Source organism: Hesperophylax consimilis, chromosome 6, assembly GCF_061612785.1.
Source record: "Hesperophylax consimilis isolate HC1 chromosome 6, BYU_Hcon_1.0, whole genome shotgun sequence".
NCBI classification, from domain to species: Eukaryota; Metazoa; Arthropoda; class Insecta; order Trichoptera; family Limnephilidae; genus Hesperophylax; species Hesperophylax consimilis.
The window spans coordinates 34,785,882-34,806,734 of NC_142841.1; the positions used below are offsets into that span (position 1 = coordinate 34,785,882).

At 35.7% G+C, this 20,853-nt stretch overlaps 1 protein-coding gene across 2 annotated transcripts in view; it reads right to left on the reverse strand.

Moving 5' to 3' along the window:
• fwd (phosphatidylinositol 4-kinase beta fwd) overlaps positions 1-20,853 on the reverse strand; it is a 33,064-nt gene that overhangs the window by 10,125 nt on the left and 2,086 nt on the right. The window contains exons 2-10 of one of the 2 annotated variants that reach the window (XM_089632633.1): positions 19,627-19,754; positions 12,842-13,077; positions 7,736-7,957; positions 6,666-7,038; positions 5,477-5,670; positions 4,311-4,431; positions 2,891-2,979; positions 2,446-2,619; positions 1,157-1,350 (exon numbers count right to left, since the gene is read on the reverse strand). In XM_089632633.1, coding sequence (XP_089488759.1) covers positions 1,157-1,350; positions 2,446-2,619; positions 2,891-2,979; positions 4,311-4,431; positions 5,477-5,670; positions 6,666-7,038; positions 7,736-7,957; positions 12,842-13,077; positions 19,627-19,754 — 1,731 coding nt within the window. Of the gene's footprint in view, positions 1-1,156; positions 1,351-2,445; positions 2,620-2,890; positions 2,980-4,310; positions 4,432-5,476; positions 5,671-6,665; positions 7,039-7,735; positions 7,958-12,841; positions 13,078-19,584; positions 19,755-20,853 lie in introns of both variants that reach the window. The other variant, XM_089632632.1, reaches the window with a different exon arrangement.

The window sequence follows — 20,853 nt, forward strand, 5'->3', positions numbered from 1 at the left end:
GTTGGTCGCAAAACACAAAAAAAAACTTTTAAAAAGCATGCATTTTACTGAATAAATGAAAAAGAAAATTGCAGCCCGTCACACTAACTCCATTCTCGGCCATTGACATAAATACAAAGATATGTTATGTTCATACTAATCGAACAACAAAATATAACATGTTCTATTTTCTAGATGCAGTGAGTAACGAAACGTGAGATAAGAAAATAATAGCCAATAACGATGTGTGAATAGATGAAATAGCTAAAGCACCAGCGTGGCACGGAAAGCATTAGAAAAGAATAGCCATTCAAAGAATGTGTGTGTCGGGTAAAACAGCTATATTATTATGAACGCCAGTAATTTTTGTATGCGTGCATCTCAGCACCAGCTTTGAGCTTAAATGGCCCACTGAGGTGAGCATGACGTTGCATATTTTTGTATAGATCTGTTTGGACTGCTCACCGCGGACATGCTCACCTGCTAGTGGTCCGCTTTTCGACTTCTCGACGAACAAACAAGCAAACAAACTAGAAGAATACGACATACTATCAATAGGTTGTCCTTCATGCACTTATGTGTTTCTCAGCATTCAGCGTTCGCTGTCTCACTTTATTTTAATTGACATTTACTATTTTGCAAAAAGCCTTGTGAATAATTGAATTTATTGAAATAATAAGTGATTTTTGAGTACATACGAATAGAAAAAAACCGTCGGATTTGACTTTAGCTCGAGAATGATTTGTGCACCTCTCAAAAGCACAGGAAGGCATTTTTTTCACAAAAGAGCCTAAAATGACATGTTTGTGGCGGCTGGTGACAGCTTGTCTGATCAACAAAATTATGTGCGATATTAAATGCAGAAAATCTAATAACAATTTGTACACCAAGTAAAAATGTAAATGTTCATTTGTTCAAAATCTTAAATCTTCAAAAGTTCTTCACCAAATGTTTTGAAATTTTTACAATATGGCATTTGAATACGCAAGTGTTTTTACATACCTATATTACATAGATGTCACCTGTTACAGGTAAAAACATGTTTGTTTTAAAGCAGTGCCATCTGTTGGATGTAAAAGCAAAACGTGCTTTTGTTTCTCTATCTACACAGACAGACTGAGCCACAGCAACGCGCGACATGATACAGCTGGTTAAAAATATTTATAGTGGTTCTCACCTGCAAGGATGTAGCCTGAGCGGCACGTGTTCTTGGTCCCACACTGCCTGCAGAGCCTGCAGCAGCTGAGAAGCTAACAGTTCCTGCCGTAGGTCGTCCCCACACTTCACTATGGCCCCCAGGAGCTTCCAGCCGGACAGCTGGCCGTAGGGGGAGCTGGCACGGACTCGCGCTTCCTTTTCACTCCACAGCTCCTAGAATTGGACAATAAACGCTCGTCAAATATTTACAAATCTATCACAGTATCAAGTAACACTTACTAAAATAGTTAATACAGTGAAGAGCAAAGGAGGGGGTAATAAACATCGAGAGATTTGTGCGATGTCTAAGTTGTTCTTTACATTACATACTCTATAAATACGTATATATAATTATAATACTCTTTAATGCTAGAAAAACTATTCCGTAATCGAACTGTATTTAAAAAGAATCCCGTAACTTTTTTAAAGATATTGAATAAAAGTTTGTTACGCTCCGGCTCCGGTTAAAGACGGTTGCCGTGTTGGATACTACCTTTTCATCCTGCCAGAGTTCGCATGATCGTGGTTCCTACTGTGAGCTGTCAAAACGGAATAATCAATATTACGGTACCTAAGGACCTGATGAAAGAATAATTATCACTGAGATGGCGACGTTCTAGGTTCCTAGAATCGTAAGAACCGTGACATTTCTTTCGATAAATTGTACAAGTCCTTACTTGAAATATAAAATGTTACATAAAATATTTGTAATTTGTATATGTATTAAGTAAGTAGGTATTTAAGCACCTACTTACGAATCTTATGATTTAAGAGGAAAATTTGGTTTTGATTTATTAACCACCTGAGCAATGGCTACCCAAATTCAGGTAGGTGATTTTATGAAATGTAAATTTAATGATTTTCTTTGATTTTTTTTGGTAAACCCAAAAAATATGGGTTGAACAGTGAAATATAGAATATTAACACATTAATTTGTTTTTGATAATTTTATTTTAATTACACTTAACCAGTTTCAGAAGTACCCTTCCTTCATCAGGGGAATATTAACACTAACTTATAAGATATACATTACTGATATATACATATTTCTAGGTGTTGGAGCGGGAGGTGAGCAAAAGGGAGGCTTGGCTTTAAACCGCAGTAAGCAGTTTGTATGTTTACGTATTAATATTTGGAGATTTGATATTAATTAAATCGAGTGGCCGAATCTCCATTGCAATGGTTAAATAAAAGAAAATTAAAAACTTATTTTTTTGGATGATATAGAACTACTAGTACTAAAGAAATTTGGATATTGTTGGAGGTTACCTTTAGTGCCTGAGCACTGGGATCCTTAGCATTTCTGAAGGCGTGTGCCCCATCGTGTTCCTCTGCAGCAGCCAACCGTCTCCGCACATCGGCTGCAGCCAGCAACACACTCTCCCTCGAGGATGCCGATGACCCAGACAACTGGGACAGACTATCTGCCGCTTTACACCGATACTGGGGAACAACACAAACTGCAATGTTAATCTGTGTAGATGCCATTGTTAGTACATGCTACATTTATAGGTTAGGAACAAGTAAACGGCTGATATCAGCTACCTCTTTAACTCGGACCAAAATGCCCACAAACTCTTCAGTTTCTCTCAGGATGTGATCTTCTATCTTCCTGAACTGGCAAATAGAAATAAGGGATTAAGTCAGTTTTCATAAAATTAAAGTTACAATAAATGAGGATGTTTATTTTCAAAATGTTAATAAGCTTTAATACCTGAAGTGTTAATTCGTCGTCTTCTTGACTCCAGCAGCCCTCAGTTTCGGGATTTTCATACGGGGAATACACTGAGAATGTGCGCCATTCTGCAGAGAAGAAAATAAGTATTGTAAAAATGTCTTAACCCCTGATTTTGCGAATAACAGATATTACCCATAGAGACAATTGATTTTGTGAATGAACGAATATTCCCCATAGAGATAATAGATTTCGTGAATTAACAGATATTACCCGTAGAGACAATTGTTTCGCTTTTGGGAACAGTTCATATGGTCTTACAGAAATTGTTGTGTCTCACTTACTGTCATAGTGAGAAATATGATGTAAACCAGAGATCCCCAAAACTTTTTGTCGCCAGACGCCAGTAATTCCCTAGATTTGAGAATGGGTTTTTAAGAGGTATTCTGGATTGCTCAGTACTGGATTCCCCACCGATATTTTTACGAATCCATAGGGGGGGGGGGGGTTGCTAGAGAATTTCAGATTTGGAGGGGAATAATTCCCGGCAATATTTTCGTATCCTCTAAACGCATTTCAGACAAAAATTTCCATAGATATCTCATCACTGGAATAGTGTTTATCTCTGACATTCGTATATATAAATAAAGAATTAAACAAGTCATACAAGTTTGGTTGAACATTGCTATTGAGCACATAGGCGCAATGTGTTTCTACTGGTATCAAACATGCAAGTTCCGCTCCGTCGTCGACCACCATTCAGAAACGTAAGGGGAGAGTCATTTTAAACTTTTTTACGTATGAATTTTAAAATTTTTAATTTTTCACAAATTATATGTTTATTTTCTAACAATAAAAATTGAAAGCTTATTTTGTCACTTTTCAAGTTTTTAGTTTTCGGATAAGTTCAGAAATATTCCATTTATTTTGATTTTATTGCAAAGATACACACAAATTATTCAACCTTCTGACATCGTCTTTAAGAAATATAACGGTCAATATGCCAGAGACTTGAGGGGTTAATTAACATTTATGGGGAACTTTAAACAGTCTGTATTATTTATTGATTCTTGGCCTACTGGCTAAGATCAATGTGTAGTCCGTATTATTTAGGTTAGGTGATGCTTGGGTTAAGTTAGGTATAATTAGGTTACCACTTAGATTTGGTAGTATAAAGGATTGCCCTTCCATAATGGGTACCAAGGTATGGGAAACCGTGGGATTTCGAGAGCATAATAGACAAGATGTTAGCCTCCAGGCTGTCCTATACACTTGTTTATAAGAGTTTTTAATCTACATAATAACACTGTTTTGTTATGAAGGTGTTAGTTTTGCAATAATCCATTCATAACAAAAGTTTGTTTAAAAACCACTACAATTAAGTATTATAGTAGGTCGGTAAAAAAACTAGACAAGGGATACAGGGAGTAGGTGCATATAATGAATAGTTAATTAGTACCTGTGGGCAAGGCTTCCTCGCTGCGGGCATGGCGAATGGGGGTGGGCTGCTGAATGACTCGGGTGGGCAGGGGGGCTGCCTCCCCCACTTCCAGCACCTCTACGTACAGCAGATATGGTGTCTGGAATGGCAAGGAAATGCATCAACTAATGTAAATTCCTAAACGGTTCACCTCTGGAACCATCTGCCAGCTCTTGGTGTCCAAGCAGAAGATTTTAATTTACAAAAAAAAACTGAATTTTCGAAGAAGAAAAAATAGATGGTTTTGGCTACAACAACATCAATAATGGCAGTTTTTTGTAATATTAGCACTTTAGTACACCCAAAAGTCACAAGCCGCCACTGGTTTTGACGACATGTTAGGTAGATCAAACTGATTTGCAATAATTAATATAAATTTCTATTACTCATTTTATTTCTTAGGTTGACAGCGATATTTTAATTTTTTGCAGTAAATGATCTTAACTTTACAGATAACACAATTTTAGCAATTTATAGCAGTTCTATCTAGTATAGATTTCAATCATTGTAATGATTACAGAAATTCTGTGAAATCAAGCCTAGATAGGTGAATTCATTAAAAAAATAAGAAAATTAAACCTATTCTTAAATTACCTATTCAAAGGATGCAGCACAGACTTGGTCATAAGCAGTGTATTCAATAATTTCTCTAAGGGCCTGTGTCATCTTTGGGGATGCTGTGTGGAGGGTCTTTTTAAGGAAAGGAAGGAGAGGATGTTCTGGGAAGGAAAAATTGTGAGGGGTGGGTAGGAATCTAGGGATCAGTGAGTCCAGGAGTGACGGATGAATGATTTATCTCTCCTGCTGCGGTGCAAGGCGATTGGTCAAGAGGGATCAGTTTGACAGGTCAAAGTGTCTCCCCAAACCATCCAGGATCCCGATCCAGGACACCACGCAGCTGGTGGGCGTCCTCACCCGATGAACCTGGGCACCCCTGCTAAATCACCAATCGTAGCAAACCACTTGGGTTGACCTATGGTGGGGGTGTAGGTTAGATTAGGTTAGGCCCCCAAAAAATACTCCTTTGTATAACTTACATATAATAAAATATCTATGTAAAAGTAAAGCCTTCCAGGAGTGAATAAAATTTTATAAATTCAAAATAATACACTTAGTACTTCAAGAGAATGAATACATTAACCGACCTTATCTTTGGAGTTGAGCACGGCGGCAGTTTGCGGAGGTATCCTGAGGACGTAGTGCTGGACGGGATGAAGTGGCAGCCAGACCCTGGCTGGAAGGTTGAGGTTGAGACTGACCAGCTCTGCCCGCAGCCGAGTGTTGCGAAGCTCCTGGGATGCTATCGGAGTCAGCTTCTTGCCGATGTTCACTAAAGCATCTGAAAGATTTAAGAATATTAGTAATATGTATGTAGTTCGACAGCCTCCGTGGTCGATGGCTAAGGCTCTTGACTCGCAAGTTGGAGGTCGGGGGGTTCGAAACCCGGCATGCGCCAAGTATATTTAGTTTGATTAATTTTTTTTATTATTTCACATATCACTCATTTAAAATAATATTTATATATTATATTTGCAGCGCGTTCCAGAGTGGAAGATACTCCCACGATCACCCTGTTGTAAGACTACCATTCAGAATTGAAACGTTGCTTGAAATGGCTTTGGCTGTGTTTGGTGACCAGATCTGAATAGCCTGGTACTTCCCCTCCTTCCTATATCTCCTTCCCCTCCCCGCTACCTTCAACCTCACACATGCTTGATACACTAATTTGATTTACGCGGAAATGTGTGGTATTTTTACAAATTCACTTTGAATAACTGAACTTAAAGGGCCGACCGTGGCGGTAATCGGCTGCGAAAATTCGATTTACACGGGATTCGTATTAACACGAATTTTAATACAAAAAACATCGGCCGAGGAATCGATTTTCTTTTTTTTTCATAAAATTTCGAATTACATGGGAATTCGTTAATTCGAAATTTGATCTTTGATGTCCCGTGGATTTCGAATTAAAGAAGTTCTACTGTGCAAACAATTCAACTTTTGTACCTGAAAACTACCTTAAAACGTGGAAAATTGGGAAACAGTAATTTATCTTGTGAATGAGGCAAGGAGTGTGTGCCAAGACCGAGTTGTTTGGCGGTCCGTCCTCTCTGCCTACCCCTGCGGGGAAACGGCGTGATGGTTAGTTAGTTAGTTAGTAATTTATCTTTTTTATTATTCAGGTAGAATCACTGAATCCTGAAGTTTGTGCGCTTTACTCACGGACACCCTATGTCCACAAATGTATCTACCTTATGCAATACTCTTAGTACTTTGTTAGTTTGTACAATAGGTTTGCAAAGGTTTTTTGAATTATTTATTTATAAAAAGTACCTATAAAATGCAACTGCGGCTGTATACAGTGACAGCTAGAAGGCGTGCTGCACCCGCAGTCAAAAGCCCTTCCACTGAGCAGGTCCCCAAGAGCGGTGGCAGGCGGCGGCGGTGGAGGGAGCGGGGGTGCCCGGAGCGCCGAGGCGTCCGACCTGGACCTGGCGTGGTGCGGGCCGGCGGAGTGCGAGGGCCGCTGCAGGGGGGGCGGGCGCGGAGGTGCCAGCAGCTGGCCGCGCATACGCGCCCCGCGACCTCGGGACCGGCCTCCGCCCGCCACCGTATCCCCCGCACCGTACGCCCCTAGCAGCCACGCCAGGCGGAGGGCAAAGTCGGCACTGGCACGACAACGCTGCACAAGGTACGGATGCAGAACCTACAAAAGAATTTGAACATTAACATTTTATGAGTAAAATAGTTTTCAATTTGTTTTTCATTTCATTTTTGCGAAAGAATAGAGAACACTAGAGTTCTGTCTCTCTTACGGGGTCCGGAGACGATCAATGTCAATTATTGTCAATTTACTTACATCATTGACAATTTGCATTGAAGTGCGATTGACAGAACTTCAATCAACCTGTCAATACTTTTGCCCCAGTTACTTTGTGGAAGTCTGTGGAAAGATAACACGCCTAAAGTGTGTGATAATAATGTGATAATCTTTGGATTTTTCATTCCATAACTCTTTGGAAGAATTCCAAAGGGCTCAATAGAGAGAGCAATTGAATGAACGATTTTCAATCGCATAGCGAAACAATGCCACAGTGGAGATGGTGTCAATGCGCTCAATCAAAATACACATTATTAATCTGTCAGTTGTCAATCGCTTCAATTGCCTCAGTAAACGATCAATTAGCAATTGTCTCAATTGCATCCAAGATGTAGATTGACATAACTATTGACCTTGCTTAACATCCCATTTGAATTTCATATTGGTGGTGAAACACAATTTTGTATTGGAAATTTAATGCCTGATTGGCCAGATTTTTGGATCACGATACTCACCCACAAAGCAATTCTTGTATTTTTCTTTTGTGATTTTGCCTAATAATACGATAATGATAATGCATTACCTCGGCAACGTCATCTATCTCAATGAACATGGTTGCCAACTGCGGCAGGTAAAAGTCCACGTCCTCGTTTGGGAAGCTGAACAGCTTGTTGGCGAGGTAGCTCTGCACGCCCGGCTCCTTGGAGTTGAAGAGGTATCCGATGGCCATGTGCATGTCAAAGAGCTTGCTCTCAAACAGACGCAGCAGGAAGTCCTTGGAGCGGGCCGCCTCTCGAGCCGTCGACTGCAACACAAATTATAGATCATTTAAAATAAATGTAATTTATTTAATAGGGAGGCCTATGTCCAAAGTAAGATAAAAGATAAGTTTTAGATGTAGTGTAAAGTGTGCATAAATGTCATAGAAATAAGCCGAAAAAAAAAAGTAGGGTAACGAATGATAGGTAAATAGTTACATTGTGGATCGCTATAATTAGATTAAATCATACAAATGTCTTGAAAATAAGAATTACAGCAAAATCAGTAGCCGAATAAATAGAATGCATATTTATTTATTTATTAACGGACTATGTTCAATTACAACACATTACATATTGCACAAAGTTAATAAAAAGAGAAATGCTACAATAGAGGGTAATTTAAAAATTACAGCTATGGCAAAAATAGGATACAAAAACAATAAAGATAATGTCAAGTCAAGACAGGAACAAGATTTTGATGAAGTCCACGACTTCTGCCACATCAATACAAAATATTACTTACGTAATGACTGACAAAAATCATTAAAGCTTACACTAAAAATTTCAAGGTCCTGACAAGTCTTGTCATTCTGGACATTAACGAATGGAATCCATAATTTGTGGAGTGGTGATTGAAGAAAAACAAATCATTATTTCTTGGTCTAGGGGAAGGGATATTGAAAGCGATGCATTGCAACATAGTAGGTGAGTCAATCATTTTATTAATAATTTTTAAAATGCAGATGTGATCAAAGTCCTTCCTACAGTATATGGTAGAATCTCAATAATCCGGTACTTCAAAGGTCGGGCATCTTCAGTAATCCGGCGGCACTATCTGAATCGGGGAGCTTTAGAACACGGTGTAGAGTGTGAGAAAAAAGTGGAGATAAGAGATTATTTTTGTCAACAAATACAAATGTGTATTATTATTGTAACCATGAAAATGTAATGTTTTGGATTTCTAAACTTAGGATCCCTTTAGAATTTTTAATTTTTTTAATACTATTATACATTTTTCAATACCAACATTTCAATTATATCTCTACATATTCAATTAATCTCTTCTATGTTTTCGAAATTCGACATATTCCATTATTATTGTTTACACATATGTTTGACCTATATGCTCCATTCAAATGCATGTTCTCGGTGAATTGAATATATATTATCAAAATGTTAGAGGTCTGCGAACTAAGACTCATGTATTTCTTTCCGGCGTTCTTAATGCCAATTATGACATGATATGCTTGACTGAACCTTTTTTTTTGAATTTTTGTGCAGTAAAAATAACGTTATGAAGTAACAAAAACTAATTACGGGTTGTTTCACAGAATTTGAACAATTCATCAAATTTCAAAGTTAATTATCAAGTTCTGTGAAGGTTCTATTCAAGTTCTGTTATTATTTCAGTTTTGTGAAGCATCTGACCAATAATGATTTTTTTATTTTTTTAAAGTAAGACAAACATTCTCGGGTTACGAATAACCTGACAATATTTGAAAATCTCCTACTACCACCACAGTAAGCTGAAAATTTTGCTTGTGTTGTGATGGAGGACTTAGCCAGCCGAGGAATTGAACACACTACACCTGGGTGGGACCCAAACGCGTTGTCAACTCGGCCACCGACCGGTCAAATAATATAATATATAATATAATAATAGTACTTGAATAGAATCTCCACAGAACTTGTCATTTTGAAAATTGATGAATTATTCAAATTCTGTGAAACAATTCTGTGAAAACGATGATTTGTTTCATTACAATGTAAAGTTGATACCATCCTAATGCAAATGCATTTTAAAAGTAAATTCCACAAATACACATGTCATGAGAAAATGCAAAAGGTCATCTCACGGGAATTTTATCAATGACCTTTGTGAGAAGACTGGGACAGCAGACAACAGATAGATCCAGAGATCCTGATTAGCACACTACGCAATTGTAAAATCACACACATAATATTAATTTTTATACCATCTCTCTCATACAAGACTTCAGTCGGAAGTTCATTTCAGAACATAAATACAAAAAAAAAATTTACAATGATTCGGAAGGATATTAAATTGAGTCCATATGTAGTTCACAGAGAATGAAGAGATGTAGAAACTTGAATAATCTCAACAATAAACCAGAAATCTGTGTATATATGTAGCCGTTTTTGGTTGCTTAGCTATTTTTTTTTTTAGATTTCCCTTCCGTTAACTATTTTAAAAGAACTGTAGAAAGATTCCCATAAAACTATAGTGGGATCAGCTGTACAGAAATGTTTCAAAGTCCTGTGCAATATGGTAAATGTGGGACGTTTAAATTGCGAGTGGGCAAAAATATCAATATGGGAAACATTAAATAAATAAGATAATAAGATGACAACCACGCAGAGAAATAACTTAGAACAGAGGTGTAGAGAGAGAATAAACAAAAGAATAGTTATTAAGTCAGTTTAGTATTGGTTATTTAAATACACAATATAATCAAGAGTTTTTTTAATGAGAGCCAGTGAGACTACGGCATCCCCAATTGTTGTGAGGCTGAGGTAGTGGGGAGGGGAAGGAGATAGGATATAGAAAGATGGGAGAGTACCTGGCTATTCAGATCTGGTCACGAAATATGGCCAAAGCCATTTCAAGCAACTGGGCTTCAAATATATTATATATTATTTTTAATGAGTAATTTGTTAAATAACACAAATTGATTAAATAAAATTTATTTGCGCACGCCAGGATTTGAATCCGCAACCTCCAGATTGCTATTCGAGAGCCTTACCCCTCGACCACAGAGGGCGTAGATAAAAAGTATTTACAGAATTTCTATGAAAGTTGGAAAATTACGCAGGCTACTTCAGACGCCGCAGCGTTGTAAATCATATTTATTGCAGAAATCAAAGAATTGAAGTAAAATATTAGGATAAAGAAAAGCCACCCACCCTCCAACATATTCTTCCTCAAGAGCATATTACGTACTTGTGTGGAATTTAGTAAATTCTTTTAAGCATGAACACATTACCAAACGTGAAATGGTTTATAATCTGAAGCCACAATCTAAAAGGTTACTAGTCAGAAGATTATAATCTCTTTAAACACTGGTCTAGATATGCAAATAAATTAAGTTCAAAATGTTTACTTGGTGTTTCCAGTCAAAACTATTTACTCATCGTTACACTGAATAAAATGAAATAATTTCGGAAAAATCAAAAAAATGTATTTTTTTTCCACAAAATATTTTTTTGTGTTAACAATTGGACATTTTCGTAATTTATTGCGTAAACAAAATATGTGTTTGATAACATTCTGTGTGTTAGTAGTGCTTATTCAATTACCACATTTCATGTTGCATAAATGTTATATATTAATATTTATCATTCCAGCACCTGTAAGAATTTAATTTATGTAGCAATGTAGCGTGCAACACTTATTTCAACATCCATATTTATATTATAAATCATTTTGCACATCAGGAATGACAGGTAAATAAAAGCACAACACATAATAGTTCAAGAACTAGAAACGCAGAGTTCAAGTTAAATTTAATATTTATTAGAAAATAAATTAAATTATGAAAGGTAGGGAAAATCGGCATTTGAAACAAATTTTAACACAGTGCTGGCTCAGTTTGATTGGTGCGGCAAAAACATTAAGGACGGGTTGTTTCGGAGAATTTGAACAATTCATCAAATTTCAATGTTCATTTTCAAGTTCTGTAAAAGATGTTTTCAAGTTCTGTTTTGATTTCAGTTCTATCGAGATGCTAGCCTATAATTAATAATAACAGAACTTGAATAGGACTTTCACAGAACCCGAAAATGACCTTTGAAATTTGATGATTTGTTCAAATTCTCCCAAACAACACGTCCTTAGTTGAGCTAAGTATTTGAATGACTAATATCCTGAATCTAGATTATAGACTAATTATGATTGATTTTTTTTCTTACATGTAGGAGTGGCTGGATAAAAATTGATTTACAATCAGCCGTATTAGGAGATTAACTCACCTCGTTTCTAGAAATCGCAATAAATACATGTATGTACATTACACAGGCCAGAGCGACATTTTATAGAACTTTTGTTTTTGGATTTGCCTATTGTCAAACAAACAAACTCCAACGGCTCGGAGGGCTTTGAAGCAGAGAATGGACGGTTATCTCGAGAGTATTTCCTCCTGGGGTAAAAATAATCTCAAATTTAAAATTAATTAATTAAAAATTCAAAAAAAAGATGCCTTAAATCATCTAAGTTCTCTTCATTTAAGGTGTAAAAATTCCGTACATATATGTATGTCTTTACACCGCAACCTGTTGATTTATGAATGCGAAATTCATAAAATTATCTGCATTCTAAAATTTCAAAAACATAATTTTTTCAGTAATTTTTGACACTTTGTGAAAAAATGGTGAAATATATGATTGCCACATTCATAAATCGACAGGTGTACAGTATTTTTACGAGAATATGGATGGTATAAGGTGTCTTTTTTCTGCTATTCCAACACTGACATTTGATTTTTGCAATATCGCTCCAGCCTAATAAATGAATACAACATGTCATGTTCTCAAAATTTTAAAATTATGTATTCTTGTAAACACAATGTCATGTTCTCAAAAATTTGGATACAAATGGAATAATGTTCATTTTTTTAAAAAAGCATTTAAATATACAATAATCTTAAATGTAATGAAATCTGTAGTTAGTTGCATCTCATTTTTGTATACAACGTAATCCTTTTTAAAAAATGAGAAATTACAGTTTTGCTTTTTTACCACAAAACATTACTTTTAATAGCGGAATACATATTATCAAACCTATCTTGTTATTGTTTGCAATACTCAAGGAAAATATGCCGAATTTATACAATGCCATCAATGTGTGTAATGTATGTAATCAATGATAATGTGTCAGTTATTGTGTATAAGTATCCCCAAAAAATGATTACCTCAGGTTTGCTTTCCGGTACGGGACTCTCTGCTTTTGGTTCCTCTTCACTCTTCTCTTCGCTGTGGTCACTTTTCCGGCAGTCCTGGTCATCGGTTGCCTCCTCATCGTTGGTTTCCGGTGCCCCGGAGTCCAGACTTTCCCGGGACCTTCCAACCACCGGGGGAGCAACGGCGGGCTGGGATCCTTCATACTTGCAGCTGTTAACCGGACAGATTATTCCTGAGTCATCAGAACCTGATAAGAATAACATTATCAAATTAAACACTATCACTTTACATGTTTACACCACATATTTATTAATAACAGCACAGTTTCAGTTTGGGGCAATATCACAACTAACAATACGTAAAAAAAAAAAAAACTAATTACTCTAGGATACAATCTAATCAGCTTGTCACTGAAGATTTGATGTAAACTAGCAATGTATGTTTGTGTCATTTATTAAAAGAGTGTCTTGTTAAGAGCCTTTTGCCTTTTTTATACAAACCTTAATTTCGGATTTGTGGCCAAAATACTTAACCCTAGATAACTAATCGCTCGTTGAGGCGACGACGCGCTACTCGGCGAAATTCGAAATCACCTACTTCCCCCCGCTCCCCGACCTTGACTCTTTCATTACCTTCCTAATTTTGATTGCGGCCACACGCATACTAGGACGTGCCCTATGACCATCCCGTCGTCCGCTGGACGAAAGTTTAGTTATATACTCTTACATTAATTTATTCTTATTGTTAATGTTGGCGAATCTTCTACAATAGAAGCTCGGGTTCCATCTACGTCAAACGTGCCTAAAATTTGCTACCTGTGACCATCCAAGGCCCGGAGGATGACCAAACACCGTTGCACCAGATGTAGAAAGGCTATTTGTAGTCCACATAATGTTGACATGTGTGGTCACTGTGTAGACTGATATTTTGATATTAATTTGTTCATTATAAACTTTACTTTTGTGCCATGTAACAAGTTCCTATCTTAATTAAATATTTTTGATTTATTTATAGTGTTTTATTGCGTAGTCCACTCGACGAAAGTGTAGTTACAATGAAACAATGAAAACAGTTTAGTTAACTAGGGTTAACCAAACCAAAAGAAATAAAAAAAATTAATCTAAAGGTATAGCAAATATCTAGTATGGATATTAGCTACTATATTTATTATTGTAAAATACAGGTAATTAAAGAATTTTAATAATTTTACAGGCAACTTTGGCAATTTTTAAGCCGATAGTAATAATTTAAAAGAATAATCTTTCCAACCTACTATGTTAATACAGTGAAATCTTAATTTATAAAAAATCAGCCTGCATTTGTGCTCACAAAACTTGAAAAGTAGTCGACCAATATCGCTGAATATTTCAATGTTTGTTCTTATTAGTGCCAGGAGTGTTTAGAGAGTGATTTGAATGGTAGATGAAGTCAAGTTTGGCTAAGAAAAAATCTACCTCACATGACAACCAAGACGTGGGAGAAAAGGGTCTTAGCAAGGTCAACTTTTTATTATGTTTTTGTATTTTTAGTTAAAAGTCAGATACCCCGAGTATCGGAGGTCAGTCATGTAGGCTCAGTCAGTAAATGTAGTCAGTGATGAAGAGCTGTCATCGAGAGGCAGTCTCGAAGAATAGTCTGAGACCACAGACATAGGAATTAATAGACGAGAAGATAATGGCGAGGGGTAAAATCAACTGTTGAAGAACGAAGGGAGTGAAGCTGACTGTGATTCGTCAATAAATCAATCTGACAGTAAATAGGCATCTCGCATTATAATATCACCATTTAGTTCTTAAAAGTAAAATCTGCTTTTGAATGAATAGACATTTTTACATGGGAGCGCAAATTACTCGCCACGTTATGAACTAATTTGCGAAGACCAAATTCGGCAAAGTAAATTTCTTCTGTTTGCAGAGTCGTAGTTAGTTTCAGAGTATTTAGTTAAGACACTTTTACAAATGTTTCATAATTTACTTACCCCAGTAAACAACGATGAGCACACTTGAGAATCGCTACATTGTGATGTGATAGTATATGTTTCTAAAACTGATCCATATAATACGGTGTGAATAAGCTTAAAATAAAGTAAAATAATGCTTACTTATGGAATGTAATACGACAATTGGGTTTATTGTCTTTTTCACATCTATTTTTACAAGTTTTCATATCACAAGTCAACATTTTGCCGTGTTATTTCGTAAAATGAACCGATGATGCCTCGACCATAGTTCGCACAAGAATGATGACGTCACGTTTTCAAATTTCACTTGAGGCCATACGCGAGCCCAGCCGGCTCCAATGGAACCGGTATGGGGAGTGGGGATAATACGCTTTTAATCACTTAGGGCAGGTCTACTAATATTCATATGTCTATGTCTGAGACGGTAGGGAGTCACAAGCGGTAGAGAGTATTGCCACTACAGATTAAGGGAACTTAGACCCTTAATCTGAGAGTAGGCCGTGTCAGTCGTCTATCAGAAGTGGTAGGTAGTGGAATTCCACTACTGATTAAGGGAAATTAGACTCTTAATCTGGCACCTACCAGTAAACTTCAACTGCGGCTGATAGTCATTCATATTTGTAACAAATAATTATAAGCAATAATTAGTCATCCGAAATACCAATACAAATTGAAAACATCTCCCGAGTAAAAATATATGCCGCCAACGGGGATTGAACCCGTGCCTTCTGACGTCCGGTCAGGTGCTCTGTATCCACTGAGCTATGTCGGCTTATTTCCAACCCGCCAAATGATTCAATATGTACTAGTACCTCAATCAAAAATTACTGCTTACTATATTTTTTCACCTGTAAACAACCAACTTTATTTTTGTAGGAAAGGCTTTGTTAGTGCTAAATTTCTCACTAGATGGCGTCGAGACATATGATATCTTCATTTATTGGTGAAATATTTTTTGACTTGTCAAATATTATTATTATAGTCAAATTTGTATTGGTATTTCGAATGACTAATTATTGCTTATAATTATTTGTTATCCTTTATGCTATGCATAAAACCTTGTCTTATAAACGTAAGTTTATCATTAAAAAATAATTCATATTTGTATTTGCATTGAATAAAAATAAAAAGTGTTGTGCTGAAACGAAGAAGAAGAAATGGTTTTCCTGCCTACCATAGGGTGATCTCGTACCAAGATAGTAGAAACAGTAACATTGTGGTATACAGTAGTGAATGGTGGAAGAAATCGGAGACGCCTGAGAAAGACATTAGCAATAATGAACCATTGCGGGTTCCACTAGTATAAAATAAAACATTGTAAAAGAAACGTTAGGCTGAAATTTTAAATTTATATAGGAAAAATATTAAACGTAATTTAATAGAATATTTAAACTTAAATCTGTTATTTGTAATTTAAATGTAAGCCCATCAAAAAGTATTTTTTAATAATTTTATATTTACATAGTAGGTAGCGCAAAATTATCTTTATACATAATTAACTTTAACTCACAAAAAATCGTCAAAGTTGACCTAAAAATCATGAAAAATCAATTTCTTTAATGGCCTGTATTTTATAATTTGAAACCCAAATAAATAAAATGGCTCACATCTGTACTAGATTTATGCTAAACCTTTTGATTTAAAAAAAATGATTTGTCAGTTTGGTTGGGTATTTAACTCATACCACTCCTTTGTCGAGTGTGGCTCGACATTATATTTCTTACACCAACTCCTATGTCGAGTCATACTCGACATTATAGTAACGCAATTTCGAAAAATAATTTAAATTATCAAATGTATTTTTTTTTCTTTTAAACACTTTATATCTCATTCTGAATATTCCGAATACGCAAAATACATATATCTCGTCAAGTTTCGCCTTTTAGATAATTTTTAAAATCGTATTATTTTTAACCTTGTAAATGCACTGCGCAGTTATTTGGTTGCGACGCATGTAAGTAGGTAGGTACTTGCCTGTCTACCTGCGTAACAATAGGAAGCGCTGAGGGATTTCTCCCAACACATAACAAAGGATTATTATACCTATTCACTTGTTATCACATAATATTTTGTTCTGTTTGTGTATTTACATTTGTTTTTACTGTTTTTAGTAGCAAATATTTCGTGGCCGAGAAAGCACATGTGTCGTTCGGTCTTGAAAATAATACTCAGTAATTAGGTGAAAATATAGTTTTACATTTCTTTTTGTAAAGAAAGAGTAATAAAAATTACATATTTTAAAAATTTTTGTTTAACTTTTTATTGAGGCCACTTTTTATCCCTTTTTTGTAAATTAATTAAGGAGTTGGTAGTAGGTAATTAAAAAAAAAATTAGGAGTGCAAAGGGTTAAGTTTTGCATGAAAAGGGCGACGCAGCCGTTCCTCTTAAGTAATGAATCTTGAGACATTTGAAATAATATATTAATTTAAATTAATTTTATTATCTTATAGTTAACCGCTGGTACTCATTATTTATTATGTTTATCACAAAATTACTGTAATTATATACAAGGCGAATTTGCCCTTTTAAATTTAACATTTGTATGGCTGCAGGTTTTATGTAAACAATGTGGCGATAAGCAAATCTGCTTAAAATCGTCGCCCAAGTAGGATTAATAATTTTTCCACCAAGACTGTTCCAAGCACAAGCTGTGCCAATATTATATTTGGAATTGTGCACACAAAATGGCCAAAGAAAGAATAAGTTTTTTTTTTCAGCAATTAAGGCGATGCACTACGTAGTAATGCAAAATCATGTGTTTTTGGTTTGAAAATTTGGTCGCCTAGAAATGTTTCAGATGCTTTAATTAAATAATGCGAGTAGAATACATCTTGACCTTTGAAATAATCGAGTATTTTTTAGATAAGTGTTTTTATAAGCCCAGAAAAAAATAATGTATAAAGCCTAAGAAAACTGCTTTAAAGTTCAAAATCTCCTACTTACGAACCCATTTTCGGTTATGATTTTATTGTGTAATGTGGAAAATTAAGTTATTTATAAAATGATCGGAAAAAAAATAAATATTTATGCCTGAACATCCACAAAATAAAATAAAAGGCACTTTTTGGACATGTTTTTTTCTTACATAAATCAAAACAGGCGGATGGTGTTAAGCGGGAATTTAAACCTTATCGCCATCTACATAAGGGGTGTTATTGATAACGGCTCTATTTAAAATATTACACAACGTAGTGCATCGCCTTAAAAGGACTATATAATATTTATCGGCTGTTAGAATATCAGTTGTTTAGAGTATTTAGTAAAGTACCAAAGGTTAGCTAAAGGCGCAAAACCGGTTTTTATGTAAAATTTTATTTAATTAAAACAGAGCATGATCTTTTTAAAAACCTGTAAAGAAAAAAGTAACATAGAGACATTTAAATTTAAATAAAACCAAGAAGAGAGGAAACAAGACAAGATTTTTTTATGGATTAGCATTTAGGTAGGTGGATATTATTCATACAAAGGTTGTACTTATTTCAACTGAATAGATAGAGCCTTGACATTACTTGATAAGGAAACATATCGATGTTGGAAAGGCAAAAGGGCGTAAGCGACAATTTAGCCAAAAATGAGTTAAACATACGGCCACCGTGCTCGAGGGGTAAGGCTCTTGACTAGCAAGCTGGAGGTCGCAGGTTCAAACCCCAGCGTACGCAAATAAATTTTATTTGATTAATTTGTGTTATTTCACAAATTACTCATTTAAAATAATATATAGTTTATTTGCGACACGTTTCAGAGTGGAAATTACTCTCATACTATCACTACTATCTCATTACTATCAGTTTCGCCCTGGCGTAATACCACCATTCAGAATTGAAACGTTGCTTAAAATGGCTTTAGCCGTGTCTGGTGACCAGATCTGAATAGCCAGGTACTCCCCCACCTTCCTCCTTCCCATCTCATTCCCTTCCCCACTACCTTCAGCCTCGTAACATACCCCAATCGGGGATGCCATAATCTCACTGATTCCAGACTTTTGAGAGCAATCGGGAATATTGTGTGTTTTTGCTGAAAAAAATAATTTTATTTTAAAAGACAAAAATTCTAATCAAAACTGTATGATTAACTCATTTTCGACTAAATTGTCACTTACGCCCTTTTGCCTTTCCAGCGTCGATATTGTATTATTGTATTTCGCAATTTGATGCAGATTTGCCGATTTATCTGATCAATAAAAGTAATCTCTAAGTAGAATCAGTACTTTAAATATGGATTAAAAACACATTAAGTATGAAAATAAATACCTCCACAATCTTCCTACACAAGTTATAAAATATTTCCGCGGTGACAAATCAAAGAAACTCGGTCACTACGGGTTTAATATCAGCTGTTTAATGTCTAACGAAATGCGACAAAGCATAGACCCAGCTCTAAAAGTTTTATTAACCCTTTAGCTGCTGAAAAAAAAGGAAAAAAGTTTTTTAAAAAGTTGAAAAGCTCATTCGAAAAAAAAAAGGTTTTTTGTTTTCTTTATGTGATGAAGATTCAATGGTTTCCCGCTTGTACTACACGTTTCTGGATATTGTGTATATCCAACAACGTACATAAATACGGAAACCTTTTGAGAACATTATTGAATGTCTTTGTAGAGATGATTTATTGATTGCAGAAATACTGTAATATGAGTTACTGTTTTTATTGGTGATTTCAACATTTAATACTGCAGGTTAGGTTAGGTTATAATATCCAACTGAATGTAGGAAGACAGGGGTTTTATAGAATTGTTTCGTAATGTATTTTTGGGGATAATTGCAATAAAGTATCGGTGTGTAGGTACAGTACGCTACCTATGGAGACGTGTTCATGCAAGTGGGGGTTGGATATCGTACCCAGTGGCGGCACGGTAGTGATGCTGGGGGAGGGAGTGGGGGGTGCCTCGGGGATCCGCTGCAGCACGCTGTCAAGCGAGCGGTTCCTCTGGTGGCCCCCTGAGCCTCCCATCACCTGGGGGCCGCATCTAAACAAAGGCATCAAGTTAAAATCATATTCACCACATCAACTGCTCCAAGCCACGCAAGCGACAAATTGCAACTTCAAGAAAGTGAAAAATTTTTGTGTAATAAATAATTACTTTGAAATAATTTTTTTTTTCAAACAAAGAAGAGAAAACATATAATAATTATTAATCATACGATAAAAAAAATCTCACTTATATGATTTTTTTTTTTGCTAGTTTCTTTATTCTGAAAAGTAGCGATTACTTATGCCTTTTTTACAATATCAAAGATCGCAAAATCCAAACAACTTTACAACAAGTAACGACAGCGAGAACTTCAAATTACTAGTAGTAAAAAAATTGTTTTGTATAGACTATTTCAGCCTTGTTAAAAACACATCAATTCTCATTGGTAGAATGACGTTCAAATAATTAATATGTTTGAATATATAATAGCAACATCGAGAAGACAATATCAACTAAAAACTGTATGGAACCATGCAAAAAAATAAATTATTTTGCCAAAAATACCTCTGAATTACAGTTCATTTAGGTGAAGATTGAAAAATAAATTAATAGCTCTAAATTAAAAATTTCAACGCTCATTCATCTCTCAAGCTTTTGTCTAATTTAGATTCTTCATTGTGCTCTATAAGATAGTCAAAGGTGTCCTGATGATAACAATATGTTGGCATGTTGGTTAGGGTAAGACGTCCTGGTGATATGTTGGCAATAGACAATGTAAGATATCCTGATTATATGTTGGCAATAGATAGCGTAAGACGTCCCGATGCTAATAATAAGATGGCAATCGATAGCGTAAGATGTCCTGATGATATGTTGACAATAGATAGCATGAGACATCCTGATGATATGTTGGCAATAGATAGCGTAAGATGTCCTGATGATATGTTGACAATAGATAACGTGAGACATCCTGATGATATGTTGGCAATAGTTAGCGTAAGACATCCTGATGATATGTTAGCAAAAGGTAGGGTAAGACATCCTGATGATATGTTGGCAATAGATAGCATAAGACGACCCAATATTTATGTCGGCAATAGATAGCGTAAAGACATCCTGGTGATATGTTGGCAATAGATAGCGTGAGACGTCC